Raw genomic sequence first — 15,580 nt, forward strand, 5'->3', positions numbered from 1 at the left:
ATTTTAAGTTGAGCTAAATGACGCCACATTTCATGATGATCGGTTGAGCAGGTAAATCGTGCAAGCGTTACAAACAAACAAACTAAACTTTATATTTTTGGTATTAGTAAGGATTGCATACACACATACATATGTATGTGCCTGACAATATCTGGACTCACAAGCCACTAAATTGGTATTGCAATATCGCCTTATTCGCTTATGGCGAGCTTGATTCACAATACAGCCACTACTTTTTCCAGCGGTCCTCCCGCGTGATATACAGTTAAACTAGGGACCGAAAATAACACTTAAATAACAAGATTTATATTTTCGGAGCATTGCAAAATCGTTAAACTTGGAGTTTTATTTTTTGATCAAAAATAATCGTTATTTTGGAATTTTTTTCGATCACTTTTAATCGATTCAAAAACAATTTCTAATTTCTGCTTTAAGAAATTCCCGTTCAATATAATGTTCCACCTTAAACGAGTCGCTTAAAACTTATTAACCTTCCTTCACTCGCCAGTCGCAGGAAGATGATTGGTAAAATTTGTATGACCACATTACTGTCAGGTATAAATATGAAGATGAAGAAATAAATGTTAACGATGTAGACAAAAAGATAAGGAAAAAGTGCAGATAGAGACGATGAGAAATACATCAGGACTAGGGTAACTGAACGAGTATGGAAATTAATTGAAATTTTTCGATAGGAATCGAAATAAATTCAGTCATAAAAGTTATCGAAATTTATCGAATCATTGAAGTTTATAGCTATCGAAATTTTATCGAGTTATCCATGCTTATTGAGTTATCGCAACGTATCGAATTATTCAAATTGATCAATATTTATTGATTTGTGAAATTTATGGACACAGAGACTTAGTAGTCGAAATTTACGGATAGTTATCGAGCTATAAAAATTTATCGGGTTATCGAAATTTGTCAAGTTATCGATATTTATTTAATTATCATTATTTATAGACTTAACGAAATTTATGAAGTTTTCGTAATGCATCGAGTCTTTTCAACTTACAGAGTTATCGATTATTATTGATCTACTGAAGTGGGTCGATTTATCGAATCGAAGTTTATGGAATTTTCAAAATATATCGATTTATAGAAATTTCAAAGATATATAAGTTTATCGAGTTATCACGGCTTATCGAATTTTATCGTGTAACGAGCTATCGAAATTTTTCGATAGTCTTCGAAAAATATGGAGTAGTCAAATTAAAAATGTATCCAAATATATGCATATACATTTTTGAGTTATCGAAATTTATCGACCACTCGAACCGCACAGTTATCGAAATTAGTCGAGTTATCGGATTTCATTATTTTTAGATGCATTATCGATATGTATCAAATAATTGAAATTTATCGATAAACTGGAATGTATCGTGTCATTTCCGAGGACTGCCGAAGTCCTCCAAAGACCTTCAAAGATATACAAAATTGTAGTCACGTTTTAGTTCCAAAGCAGAAGTTTTCCGGTAAGTTACTTTGTACCTTATAAGTTTAGATATGCGTTAAGTTTGAAAACATCTCCAAGGCCTTATTAAAAAGTCTAAAATTTTGACTAAACGTTTTTGAATTTTGCTAATTTTTTTTTTAAGTTTGAAATTTTGGCTTAATTGGTTTTTGCTAGCTACACTTTCACAAAAAAAAACGATAAACCTTAAATAATCGAAATGAAAACAGCCAAAGAATGCTTAAAAGTCTCTTCCCTATTTATATTTTCGCCAGAGTACAAGTACATATATGTAAGTAAGTTAGATTCTCAAGCGTTAGCTAAATTTAGCCACACTCAAGCGGAAGAGAAATTAAGTTTAAGTTTAAAATTGTAAATTTCATGCATACTCGCAAGCGCCTACACACACATCCTTACAACTCATTGCATACATATGTACATATGTACTATGCTTTCACATGTATGTAGATATATATATATTTATGATTCCTATGTTCATTTCATTGTCATAACTGAAGCTTATTTTACTGAGAACTTTTCAACACGCAACAGCAACAGCAACAGCATTCATGAAAGTTTCAATTACAATTACATAAATTAAATAGTTTCGTTGTTCTTGGTGATATTTAAATAAAACAATGCCACAAAAAAGTGGCTAACAAATTACAGGCTCTACAGGTTAGGTAATTGAAATGACGTTAACTGTTATATTAATCAACTAATTAAAGGAAGGTAAACATTTGTATTGTATATTTATTAAATCAGTGAAATTTTAAACTGACATATGTAAATTTATGGATATGTATCTCTACTTTGTTGTGAATTCGTCATTATCACGCGATATTTCTTCTTGAGTTGAGCTCGTTGATGTGAAGTGCTTTAGTTATGACATTGCACGCTTATTTCGATTCGTGGCTATGAGTGAATTTATTTAAAAATGAAGACAAAAAAAATTTACATGTCAGTGAAGATGAACTTTTTATGTAACTTTTCGAGTAATTCATGAAATAATTGACTTAGCGCTCTAAAATATTATTAGCTTAGTTAAATTTAAACAAAAAAAAATTTTGTTGTACTCAGCAACCGAAGATAACCGTTATATAGCAACATTTCTATTTTTAGACCATTGCGATACCGTTTAAATATTTTTAATTTTTGCATCAAAAATAATTAAGTAATTTATATTATTAAAAATTTAACCGCAATCTAGTGCTCTAATTTAGTTTAATTTTTAACCGGTATAATAAACGCTGTGTCTTTATGAACGATATAAATTAAATACGATTGAGAAGTAAAAAAGAAATTTAAATAAAGAGAACAATAAGTCTACATACCTTTATTGATAGATGCACGCACATAAGCAAAAGTCCATAAATTCTGAAAATAACAAATAAACATATTAATCTTTTCTTAACAAGTTAAAAATAAGTATCGAAATACTTAATTATTTATGTTATGTTGAGTTTTTTTATACAAACATACACTTAAAAGTGAACTGTAAACACACATTTGTCTGTTTTTTTTTTTAAATATTGGACATACATTTTTGGTATTTTTCAAATTAAACATGACTTACTGCTCATTAAAAACTAACCATAATCTAGGAACGTGATATTTTTTTTCCACTTTCAAACTGGACATAATTTTTGGTAATTGAAAAGCTGGACGTAAATTTAAGGTAATTTAGAAATTGGGCATATGTATGTTTTTTGGGCATTTGAAAATTGGACATAAATTTGTGAAAACTTAGAAATTGGACATATATTTTAAGACATTTGAAACTTGAATTTTTGCTAATGTATAAATTGGACACAAATATATTAAGTTGTGGCCTTTTGAGATCCAGATATAAATTCTTAGTAAGTAAAAAACTGGAGATAATTTTTGGTCATTTAAAAGCTGGACATAAATTTAAGGTAATTTAAAAATTGAACATACATATGTGTGGTTTGTGAACATTTTAAAATTGGACATAAATTTGAGGGAACTTAGAAATTGGACATATATTTTTAGACATTTGAAACTTGGACATAAATTTAAGGTAATTCAGAAATTGGACATATGTATGTGATTTTTTGTCATGTAATTATTGTACACATATTTTATTACATTTAAAACTGGGCATTAACAAACAAAAATTTTTGGTCAGTTTTGAACAACCGAGGGCTCAAACTTTAGAGGGAAAATCTCAAGTTTTGAAATTACACAAAAATACGCCGCAGCACGTGAACTTAAGTTGGGGTCGTATATTATCGAACCCTTTTTAGATTAAGTAATTTTCCTAAAATATTTTCATTTAAATTTGCAACATGAACAAAAAAAATGCAGCCTTTAACAGGGAAAAAATGAAAAGAAAAGGTATTGGTTCACTTTTTTTTTGCATTAAACCTGTTCTTTTACAAAAAAAAAGCAAGCTACTCAAGCAGAAAATCGATGGCTAAATAAAAAAGTTGTTTATCGCCAAATGAAAATGTGCAGTGCTTTTTGGTATGACATACCTATGTGTGAGCATGAAAGAATGTTACTCATACGCCATGTACGAGTATGACCAAATATATATGTACGAGTATAACATTCTTTCCTATTTTTTTGAAAACAGGCTTTAATACGAAAAAATTAAAAAAAAATCTATAAACAAGTGTTTATGTTTTGCCTTTCAAAATTTGCATTTCTTTATTCACTATGCTATTTAAAATTGAAATATCTTGGGAAAATTACCTGAACTAAAAAAAACGCTATACAGATCCTTAATTTAATTACTTAGTTTAATTTCCAAATTTTAATTGTGTCATTATAGCAGAGGACCATCGAAATCTAAAGAGCATTAAGCTGGATCTGCATGAAAATCCCAAAATTTTGATTGTGATTTTTCACATTCGACATCCGTTTTGTGTGGCGACAATATTTACACTTATACATACTCAGATGTGGACATTAAAATACGTGCGTAATAAATTTTTGAATGAAAATATTATTTTTAAATACGAAATTTTTAAACGATAATCAAGTATAAAGTATAAACTTGATCTTCTTGGTCCTCAATCTAATTTTCTACGTTGGATCTCTTCATACCTCTATGATAGATCACAAAGGTTTATGTTTAAAAACGCTATTTCTGACGTCATTGATGTTACTTCAGGAGTGCCGCAAGGTAGCCACCTAGGCCCGATTCTGTTCTTGCTTTTTATAAACGATATTTCTATTTTAATGTACGCAGATGATGTGAAACTTTATAAATCGTACTTATCAATCAAAAAGAAAAGCATTCGATACAAGCAGACTTAAACAGCATAGCTAACTGGTGCTATGTTAATCGTATGCCTCTAAATCTGAAAAAATTTAAAGTAATGTGCTCCCCGCGAAGAGCTATTCAGCCACTTTCTTATACGATAGATAACCGATAGATATGGAAGAGGTATACAATATCGTGGACCTTGGTATCACAATGGATCCGAAACTTAATTTTAATCTTCACAATAATGTGACAGTCAACAAGGCTAAAGGTATACTTGCATTTGTGAAACGATGGTAAAAAAAAATTTAGTGACCCCTATATCACTAAAACCCTGTTTACAACATTAGTTAGACCGATTCTGGAATACGGTTCGGTGGTTTGGAATCCCAGGCATCAAATTTACTCAGACAATATAGAATCAATTCAAAAACAATTGCCACTTTGTGACTCGGAGCAAAAATTTAAAATATTGGTTCCGTACGTCATGCGGACTGCGCGCCTCGTGCGGATGGGCGGCAATGGCGGGTAAAAACCGTTGGGAGTATTATTATTATTATATTAAATCAGGCCAAATTAAAACTTAAAATTTTTTTGGCATTTAAATTATATTATTCCAGGCTAAATTTAAACTGTACATACAATAAGTAATTTGGAAAAATTTAGTGAACTTAGCGGGAATATTTTATGCTTAAATTGTATAGCCTAGAACTTGGTATCCGCTGAACCCTCTTAAAAATTTGTAAAATTTGTCCGTTTCTGTTTTCTTTCCGCAATTAAAAACCTTTGCATTAATTTAACTATGGTTCTTCCAGCAAATAGGCAAAATATCATCGATCAAAATAGCACTTGCATAAACGTGTCATTGAAATTTGTTGCAAGAAGTACACAAATTGGTACGCTTTAAAAAGCTTGAAATTAAATTAAATTTTTCTCAACTCGAAAATATGGTATTCTTGGGTACACGCATAGGTTTTTATACTTGTTTGAGTAGTTTCACTAAAACATATGTACGTACGTATGTATGTACGTATAGTCTACTAATTGGTTAATTAAACACATTTCAAATTTGATTTCCGGTCTTTAGTAACCTATTTGGCTGGTAATTGCTGCATTTGCATTAATTAAAATTCATTTTAACATTCCCATTCCATAAATAGTTTTCCCACAGGAGTTGACCGCCACCACTAGTGGAAAGCATCCATTTTTAGCCTTTCAATTTCACTAAAATAAAGTCTAAAAAAAAAATAATGATAATAATTTGCATTTTCTACGCATCGCAAAAAATGAAGGACTTTTTTTTTTTAAAGGATATAGAAAATGTCAAACAAACATTTTTGCCGTGATACCAATTATACATATGTACATATATGTACATGGATACATATGTATGCACATGAATATGCTTGCACGAAAGCAGGATCTAAATAATACAAACAAAACATTAGGGCATATTCTTAGTCAAAATAAAGGCTTGAGCCAGGTTCAAGTAAGGCAACATAGCAAAATGTTCAGCAACCAGTTTTAGTTGGGGTACTCACGTCTGTGGCTTGAGGAAGAGCCTCTGCTCAGACATGTCAGAAAGCATATTTTCGTATATGTGGTAGTATTCCAAATCTACGATAAACGAACAACTGTATTTATAGAGAATCGGTCACCATCTATAACAACTCTCTGCATATGAACGCCGTAATTGGAGGCCAATCTTCACCCATTGCTGACACAGAGCGGCAACTCAAAAATTGTCAAAATTGTCAAAAATTTTTTTTTTAGCTAACTTCGATCGCAAATTTAATTCTCTACAAAACAGGTACATGTAATAACAATATAATAGGGAGATAATTTTAATTTTAGTAAAAAAAAAATATTTATTAACTTAATCATTATTTTTTATTTATATTTACGGGTGAAAAATAATTTATAAATTACTAATTATATAGAAAATTAAATTGCAGAAAAAAGGCCTTTTTGTGAAGAAAACGCACTTTAGATTTTTTTTAATATCAAATTTCACACAATTTGCACAATTATACTTATTAAAGAGCTGCTTGCAGCTCCCAAGAAAAAGCACAAGAAAAAAAATTCCGACGAATTGATAGCCTTCTCCTTGTTATGAAGGTTGTTAAAAACATAAAGTGAGTTTTCTTTACAAAAAAAGTGCAAAAAAGCACTTTCAGCGGGCAAAAACCCCAATTTTCAGTTTTCCTTTAAAAAATTTTAACAGGCAGCCTTTATTCTAGAAAATCTAATTAGAAAATAATTTATAAATTTATGACGGCTAGCGAACGCTGCTCCCCTATCTGTCAACTTGAAGTTTGTGGTTTTGGCTTTACTTAATGGTTTTATTTATTAAGTGCTTATAAGCGGGGTTACGATATTGACCAATAATTTTCATCTTTCAAAAAGATTTTTTTAGAGCATAATGAATCGTATTTTTGCTGTTATCAATTAAAATTCCGAAAAGCGGATTTTCAGCTCACGCTAATAAGCAGGTACCGCAAATATATCTAAATTTCCACCTCGCCCATTGTTCATAGCACGCAAGAATTGAGTATCCACTGTGCCATGTAAATATTGCAAGGATTGCAACTAAGTACTCTGAAGAGTTATAAAAAATTTTTTATTATTAAATTCTATACCACTTACGCAGCCTTAAATTACACTTAACTATTAAAATATCTACAAGTAAGTAAATTAGTGTAATTACGTACAGCTGCGTACATATATTAGAAACTATGTATGGAACCAGTATTAAATGCTTAGTACTCCATACAATTGGCAATGTTATTGGACTTTGCGCGAAATTACATTTGCCATTACATACATGCGCATTAATGAGCTGCTATACGATTTGAGCGTCTTTGCGATTGAATTGATTTTCTAATGTCGATTGGCGGGCAATAAACGAGTTTTTTTTTTTGGTTTTTGCTTTTTTTTAGTACACACAATTGTTATTGTAAAGACAAAAGTGTTATTGGAAAGTTGGGATAATTGCATTTAAATATTGCTTGTTGTTTTTAAATGGCGAGCAATTAGATTTGAAATTACGAAACTTTAAGTGGAATGGAATTGGAACTGGAGCTGAAACTGGAACTGTGCTAATAGCGCAGTGAGGGGGGAAAAGCGCCAAGTTGAGTTGCTAAGAGATTCCAAGAACTTTTGTAAGGGCAAGAGGTGGATGCTTTTTTTTTATATTCTCCGCATTTTTCAATCAATTACCTCATGTTTTTTACTATTAACGAGGGTAATGTATAATACTTTGCAATAATAAAAAATAATAAAAATTAAAAAATTGCACGCCATTCACTCAACAAGGCAAACAAACCAACAAGCTAATGGATGAGTTGCAAAAACGTAATGACCTCATAACAATAAAATATGTGAACATACTATGTATGTGTATGTATGTATGTACGTATTGCATATTCCTTCGCAACCGCCATTAGCCGCTAATTAATGACTCTAACAAAAGATTGTTTGCCAATAGGCGTACTAAGTACAGTTGCATGAGTAAGCGCTCTACATTTTTATATGCGCTTCTCTGTATGTATGTTTGTAGGTATATACATATATGTAAGTGTATTTCCGTTGCAATTATTAGGTAAATGAAAATAAAAACCAAGCAAAGTAATGGCAGCGCAGTAAAAAATTATAATAAATATTACAAAAAAACAAAAAACGCCAACCAACAACCAGCTTTAAAATATTTACCATCAGTCATAACACATTGACCCGGTTCTGCCGCTTCTGGTTTCAAAATAAGCAACTCATCGCGCTTTAATTTTTTATTTTTAAATTTTATTTTTTTCTACCCTTTGTTTTGTAAAGTAATGGCTATACTTCATTACAAGCGAAATTGCGTGAATTCAGCAGCTTGAAAAAAACTCTAATGTAAAGTAAATAACCTTAAGTACCATAGTTTAACCACTAACACATGTGCACATACATAAATGCACATTAAGTGCTATACGGGGTATTTCACATTCTGAAATTGCAAAAAATCACAAGCGCTGCAAATACCTACAATGCTACATATATATTAGGGCGGGTCAATTTGAATGGAAGCTTTTTTTCGACTATACGCGTATAGCACAGAAGGATTCTACGTGCAATTCTAAGCAAATTTGTCGAAGAAAGCATTGATCTAAAATCAATTTGTAGTTTGCCAAATTGCGAAAATTGGTTTCTTAGCCATTGTGCTGTACATAGCGCCGTAAAGAATTGTTTTGTATAAAAACACCTTTATAGGATTTCTGCACTTTTATTTTTCTTAAAACCTTCACCAGAGGGCGCAACAGTAAAAATTTTCAAATTTTCTTCGAAACATATTTTCGCAATTTGGCAAACTCCAAATTGATTTAAGACCCATGATTTTTTCGGTAAATTTGCTTAGAATTACATGTAGAATCCTCCTTTGCTATACGCGCATAGTCAAAATATTTTGACCCGTCCTAATGTGCATACTGCATGCATACCTCACACGTACATACATCAATTGTTGATAATATAATAAAAAATGCGCTACAAATACTTCAATGACTAGCAATGCTTGACCATACAACAACAAATTATACAACAAATACTTTTATTCATATCATTAAACAGCATCTAGTTTTTCATCAATAGCCATGCTTTGCTGCTTTACGCTATTTTAATCCATTCTTTGGGTTAAGGCTCCGTAACAGATGCTGGGAATATTTTGATAAAGATTTAGACAAATATAATTTTAAGGGCTATACATATATTCGACGCCTCCCAGTTGCCAAAAGTAGAAAAAGAAAGGCTTCTTAACATCCTTATTACTGAAATTTTGAAGCAATAGTAAGCCTTCTTTGCTTCATTCTTTATTAGTGTTTGGCAAATTCAACAGAAATTACATACGGAAATGGCTAGGACGGAAACAAGTGCTTCTTAAAAGTATGCACATGGTATTAATTTAACAAAAATGTGCTAACAAAAGGTTAAAGATTAAAGCTAAGATAAAGACCAATACAAAAATGAAAGTAGTGGTGAGTGCGACATATTAATCGATTTTGTTATCGATATATTTACAGATATTTTTATCGATATGATAATCGATTTTGTTATCGATGTTTTAATCGATTTTGTTTTCAATACTTTTATCGATTCTGTTATCGATATATTCTTGATTTTGTTATCGATATTTTTTATCGATTTTATTTTATATATTTTTTGTCGGTTTTGTGTCAATACTTTTATCGATTACTTTTTTTTTGATTTTATTGACTTTGCTATTCATATTTTTATGGATTTAATCGACATTTTATCGATTCTGTTATCGATATTTTTATCGATATTAGAACGAAAAAGGTAGAGGTAGGGATATAGATAGAAAAAAGATAAAATATAACCTTAATTTATAAGAGTATATTAACTAGCCTGGCGTTTTATTCACAATTTTGAACCAATAAAATGCATACATTTGTACATATAGACGCCTTCAAACCATACTATGCTAAGTCTAAGGTGACTTAGCATGGTATGGTTTGGCGGTGTCGATACCTTAAAGATGCATATTTTCGTCTAACTTAGAACACGTTTTTGATCCAGTCACCGCCATATAAATTTCTATAGTGGATAGTTCCCCGTCGGAGCACACAAGCCCTATACCTGCACCCATCGCAGACATACATTGCATTGAACTGTGACAGGATTCCCTACAACTACCAGTCATCTGAAAAACCATGCTCGAGCTGGTATGCGGCACAGCCCCCATTTGGTACCATAACAACAACGAGCGCGGGAGGGGTTGGGCGACTTTTAAACGGGACTTTTAGCACTTCTTCATACCACCTCGGTACTTCGGGTGTCTCGCCGACGCCATACGTCAGCGAAGGCTACACAGACGCGAAAAGTATAAAGAATAAGTAATTGCGATACAGAGCTTGATGCGACACGCCGGGTACAGCAACGAGCGGTGGTTGGAAAGCGTTTTTCGTAACAGCCACTTCCATTACATATTATATATTCGATGGCGGGGCTCACTAGGGCATTTTCGTAGGCCATCGCCAAACATCGGAAATTCCACGAGGTACACACACCGGACCCATTGTAGGTGACAACTCTGCAATACCACCCACACCACCGGATTGACCCCTCATCAAAGACCACCAGTGCGTTGGGTCCAAATTTTTCTGTCCCACCGCTCAACTCAACGACGAGCAAGCAGCACCTGCTCGCAACTGTGACCAAGGTTTTTAACTTCAGAAATATATGCGGGAAGTGAAGAAGGAAGCGAGAAGAACAGAGAGGTCGAAATAAGTGAATGCGAACATCTTGAAATGCTGGCCGAGAGCAGAAACGCCCCGAAATTTTATCAGGGAGTTTGGCGACTTACAGAAGGTTTTAAGATCAGGGCAAACTCCTATCAGAACAACCATGGCGACCTAGAGACTGATGTCCAGACCGTACTTAAATTACGGACGGAACACTTTTCACACTATTGAACGGTAGGGGCACGGAAAGATGTGGAGAAGACGAACCCAAACTCCCAGTCGATGACGATGGAATCGATTTTCCACCGCCTGACTTATGACGAAGTACGAATAGCAATAACGTGGCTAAATAACAAGAAAGCTGCTGGATTTGACGGCCTGCCAGACGAGCTATTCAAGCACGGCGACCAGGAGCCAATAAGGTGCATGCAGCAACTCTTATGCAGAATATGGTCAGATGAATGCCACAATCCACAATTGGATACAGCACATATTGGGCAAACTACATTATGTACTAGCCTGGATCTCGAAATTGGCTACTGGCAGATACCCCTAGAGTCAAATAGCCACGCATATATGGTATCCACCGTACCGGGGCGCGGCTTATTTCACGGGCGCTGAACCAGGTCATAGGTAGGGCGTTTTAATCTCATAATAATAATAATAGATTCGCGTTTACACAACGTTAGTACTTGGCCGAACTTCTCCTCCCATTTGTGACGTGCACTGTGTTGTTGTAACACAAAATCGAGGGTCCTACAGTTGTATCCTGACTCCGAATGGCGATTGTATTTTTATGAGAAGCTGTCTTTCATGAAAGAATATACTCGGAGACATGCCATTGTCCGCCGGGGGGCGACAGATATTGAAACAATTTTTTTTTTTTTGTTTTTCATTTTTTGATGTTGCTCGGAAACTGGGAATGGATTGCGTTCCAACAGACAGATAGATGGAAAGACGGACATGGCTAAATCGGCTCAGCTCGACGTTTTGATAATTTCTCTTCTAGTTTAAAAACCATTTTATTTTCATGAAAGGTCTAAAGATTTAACCTCGAGCGCAACATATCCTTAAACATTTACGCATGATTTTATACGAGCAAGTTCAATTTTCCCTGTCACTTCTGCCGTTCAAGTTAATTAAGAAAACATTTTATAGACACAAAATTTCTAAGATTACTCAGCCACTTTACTATCCTAATGATTCCCCCAAAACATTTTTTTACAAATTCCTAAAAAATATCTACTAAGCCATACTTAAGTGCCAAGCGTATTTGGCATTCTTTTATTCACTCTGTCAATCATATATATATACATATATACCCTGCAGGAAATGTATCTAACTATAAGCTAACTTTAAGCTGATTAGGAAGGAGCTAAAAGCCACTTTTATCTGTATATTTTTTTTACGAAAATTAACTATATTTCTATAGCGATGGCCGCAAAATAGTCAAGGGTGGTTATCTCTGCATTAGATATGCTCAAGGGTGGTTACCTCTGCAATTGATTCAACTAACTTGTAACTAACTACTTTTGGACATAAAATATCAATAGGAAAAACAAAATATATATATATATTTTTTTTTCTTAATTTATTTTATTACATTTCATATTTGTTTACATATTCTGTTGTAGGTGGTCCCATATTCGAACTCCGTCAGACATAACTTCAAAATGATAATATGAAATTTCGATCTTCCTTTTATTTGTGCTCAATTCGAAAAAGTATTTGCGAAGTGCATCCTTAAATAGAAAAGCGTTTAAAGAAAACAATCTCCTGAATTACTCCTACATTACTTGTCAACTAGTTTCAAGTTAGCTTTTTGTAGCTAACTACAAGTTATATAACTTAGAGAAATCCCGCAAAAAAGCTAACTACAAATGTGTTATTTTTTATCAATTCATATTTTTTCTGCAGGGTACCTACAAATGCACACATACATACATAAAAAAGTAAGTACGTATAAATGTCCTACTTTTTAAACATAAATACACCGAACTTCTTTTTTGCGCACTCACCACTTTGCGACTCGAGCGACCGCTTGAAAGTTTGCTTACTTCCGCTGATTCAGCATAAAAGTGATCGACGGAATACTGACAGCAAAAACCACACGAACAACAACAACATTAACAGCAACAGCAACAGCAACAGCAATACAAATAGTAAAAGCAATGAAACAACTGTAAAAGAACAAATATTTCAAAGTGATAAAGTTGGCGCAATTACAATTACACATCTGCACCAGGGTTGTTGCGAATATTCGCATATGCATTCGCAACCGCGGAGCTTCCGCATTAATTTCAACATTCGCATTCGCTTTCGCATTCGCAATAATCAATGCGGAGGTTTTGCGAATGCGAATATTGTACAAGTGTACTAATATAAAACGTATATCTGGCAAACCAAATGACAAACTGTAGCCAATATTTTTTGGCTGTGAAGATGCTACGTTAAAATTGCCGCTCTACGTCCCCTTCTTTTGTAATTTAAAGTCAAAGGGTAAGATCCTTCAATAGGTAATTCCAGCGGAAATGCTCAAGCTCTAGCTAAACATAGAATCCAGTATTTGCGCGTTAAAAGATAACCTTTGATTAGGTGAGAATTATGTAACTATCGAATATTATTGGCCAAAGGTCTATTGAAAAAACTGGATGCATCTCTAGTTTTTAACCGACTTCCAAAAAAGGAGGAGGTTATCAGTTCGTCGGATTTTTTTTTTTATGTATGTCACCGCATAACTTTGGACCACGTCAACCGATTTCGGATTTCTTTTTGCATCGGAAAGGTAGTGTCTCAAAGGTGGTCCCATACTAATCTGGTTAAGATCCGATTAGTGGATCATGAGATATATATATATTTTTTTTTTATATGAGTTCATCTCTCATCGGTTTTTTTTTGCTAAAAATTACTTGTTAGTTATTTTACTTTTCTCTTGGATAAGTGTACTAATTTATTTTAATTTTATAATAATTGTGAAAATTTGCACCTAGCGAAATAAAAATAAAATGGAATGTGAAAAAGTTGATTTAAAAATTACTAACATTCGCATCCGCGGATCTTCAAAATTCCACATTCGCAACATCCCTAGACTGCACGCAAAAATCGATGGAGGTAAATGTAAAGACAACACAAACAAAGTGCAGACTTTTACATACATATTTATGTTGTAGTCGCATACATATACACCTGCAGACAAATAATTTAATTAAGCAACATTTTTCATTTTAATGGCCATTCAACACCTACTATTTGCTGAAGTTTTTATAGCAACTATTTTGAGTTGTTTTGTTGTTGCTGTTTTACAAATAATGAAATTGCAACGTCACTTTGGCATGGCAACTGTAACGCCTAGAATGAAATAAGTTATTTATGTAGTCAAATTTAACGGTAAAAATACATACATACTTATGTATGTATATAGTTTGAGAGTAGCTGAGACAGTTTAGTGACCTACATACAGAGCACAGGGTAAGCTAGTCGTCTGCAGAGAGAATTACGAGTGCTACAGCTTAAGGCCTGTAATCCTATAGCTCTTTGAAATTATCTATGTTTTATTACCGGTTGAAGAATAAATTTTGTGCTGGTCGAGGTTTTTCGTGGGTCTATATTGGAATTTTTAGGGGTTTTCGGTATTTTTTATTTTTGCCTTAATAGTTCAGTCATTATGGACATCAACCCTAAAGCTCTTGTTCAGGGGACAGAAGTTAAAATATTAAATTATACTAGTGAACCCATAAGACGATAAAAGCCAAAATTGAGTTTCACTTTCTAAATAGGTATTTAGTAACCCTGCTAAAATATTTTCAATATAAGTCAGAGTTATAAACAAGCAGAGGTTGATGCCGTGCACAGAAGTCCACGTAAATGGGAAAAGCTATTTAAGCAACGAGATGCACATGTAAAATAAATAAAATAAAAATGCGGAGGATCCATGGAGGATCCGGGAGGATTTTAAAATTTTATTTTTAACAAAAAAAAAATACAATATGTGTCGATAGTTACCACAGTACTTGGTTGGGCACACTAGGGTTAAGCCCTACTCTGCAGTAAATTGAGTTAGTTTGAAAGTAATTTATAAACTACTTTATTTTCAATAATAACTAATTGAAATTCACACTAAATATTTTACCTGCAACGAACTCATTTATTTAACATGGCGATGTCCTAAGGAGCAGTCAATTGCCTTTTCCTGCATGTATTTTCAACTACTTTAAAATGAATTCGGCTTAAACAACTTCAAAGTCAGTATGGGTGCATTCCAAAACGTTAAAATACAAAGCATCAGTCTCTTTCATTTCCAAACCGTATTAGAAGAAAAAGGCTACCTTGCGCAACCTAGGTGAAAACTAGCATCTAACCGTGGTTGCGCACATTTGGCATTACAAGCTGCTGAGATTTAGAAATAAAAGAGACTGATGCTTTGTATTTTGACGTTTTGGAATGCAGCCTATGTTTCGTTTGAATACGCTTTCATTCTGCACTTTAGAGATGCTTTTCATAACTCAGAAAAACCGAAATTAAAAATTTAAAATTAAATGAGATTTGAACATGGACATTCTTGGCTGCGACCAATGGTAGCAAACATCTTTGCACGCTCAGCTACAGCCAGACATGTAAATGTGCTTTCAAATGTTCAGTTTGAATTGTGTGTAAGCT

At 33.2% G+C, this 15,580-nt stretch overlaps 1 protein-coding gene across 18 annotated transcripts in view; it reads right to left on the reverse strand.

The window, feature by feature from the left end:
• LOC118740190 overlaps positions 1-15,580 on the reverse strand; it is an 89,742-nt gene that overhangs the window by 61,778 nt on the left and 12,384 nt on the right. For 15 of the 18 annotated variants that reach the window (XR_004993102.1, XR_004993096.1, XR_004993092.1 and 12 more), the window contains one exon: positions 2,791-2,833. The exons of 2 other annotated variants lie outside the window; for them this stretch is intronic. Coding sequence is in view for 2 of the 16 variants with exons in the window: in XM_036471690.1 (XP_036327583.1) it covers positions 2,791-2,833 (43 nt within the window). In the remaining 14 variants the exon portion in view is untranslated. Of the gene's footprint in view, positions 1-2,790; positions 2,834-12,942; positions 13,013-15,580 lie in introns of those variants that run through there. One more of the 18 variants, XR_004993097.1, reaches the window with a different exon arrangement.

Source organism: Rhagoletis pomonella, unplaced genomic scaffold (genome assembly GCF_013731165.1).
Source record: "Rhagoletis pomonella isolate Grant_MI unplaced genomic scaffold, Rhpom_1.0 Rhpom_scaffold_00001, whole genome shotgun sequence".
Taxonomy (NCBI): Eukaryota; Metazoa; Arthropoda; class Insecta; order Diptera; family Tephritidae; genus Rhagoletis; species Rhagoletis pomonella.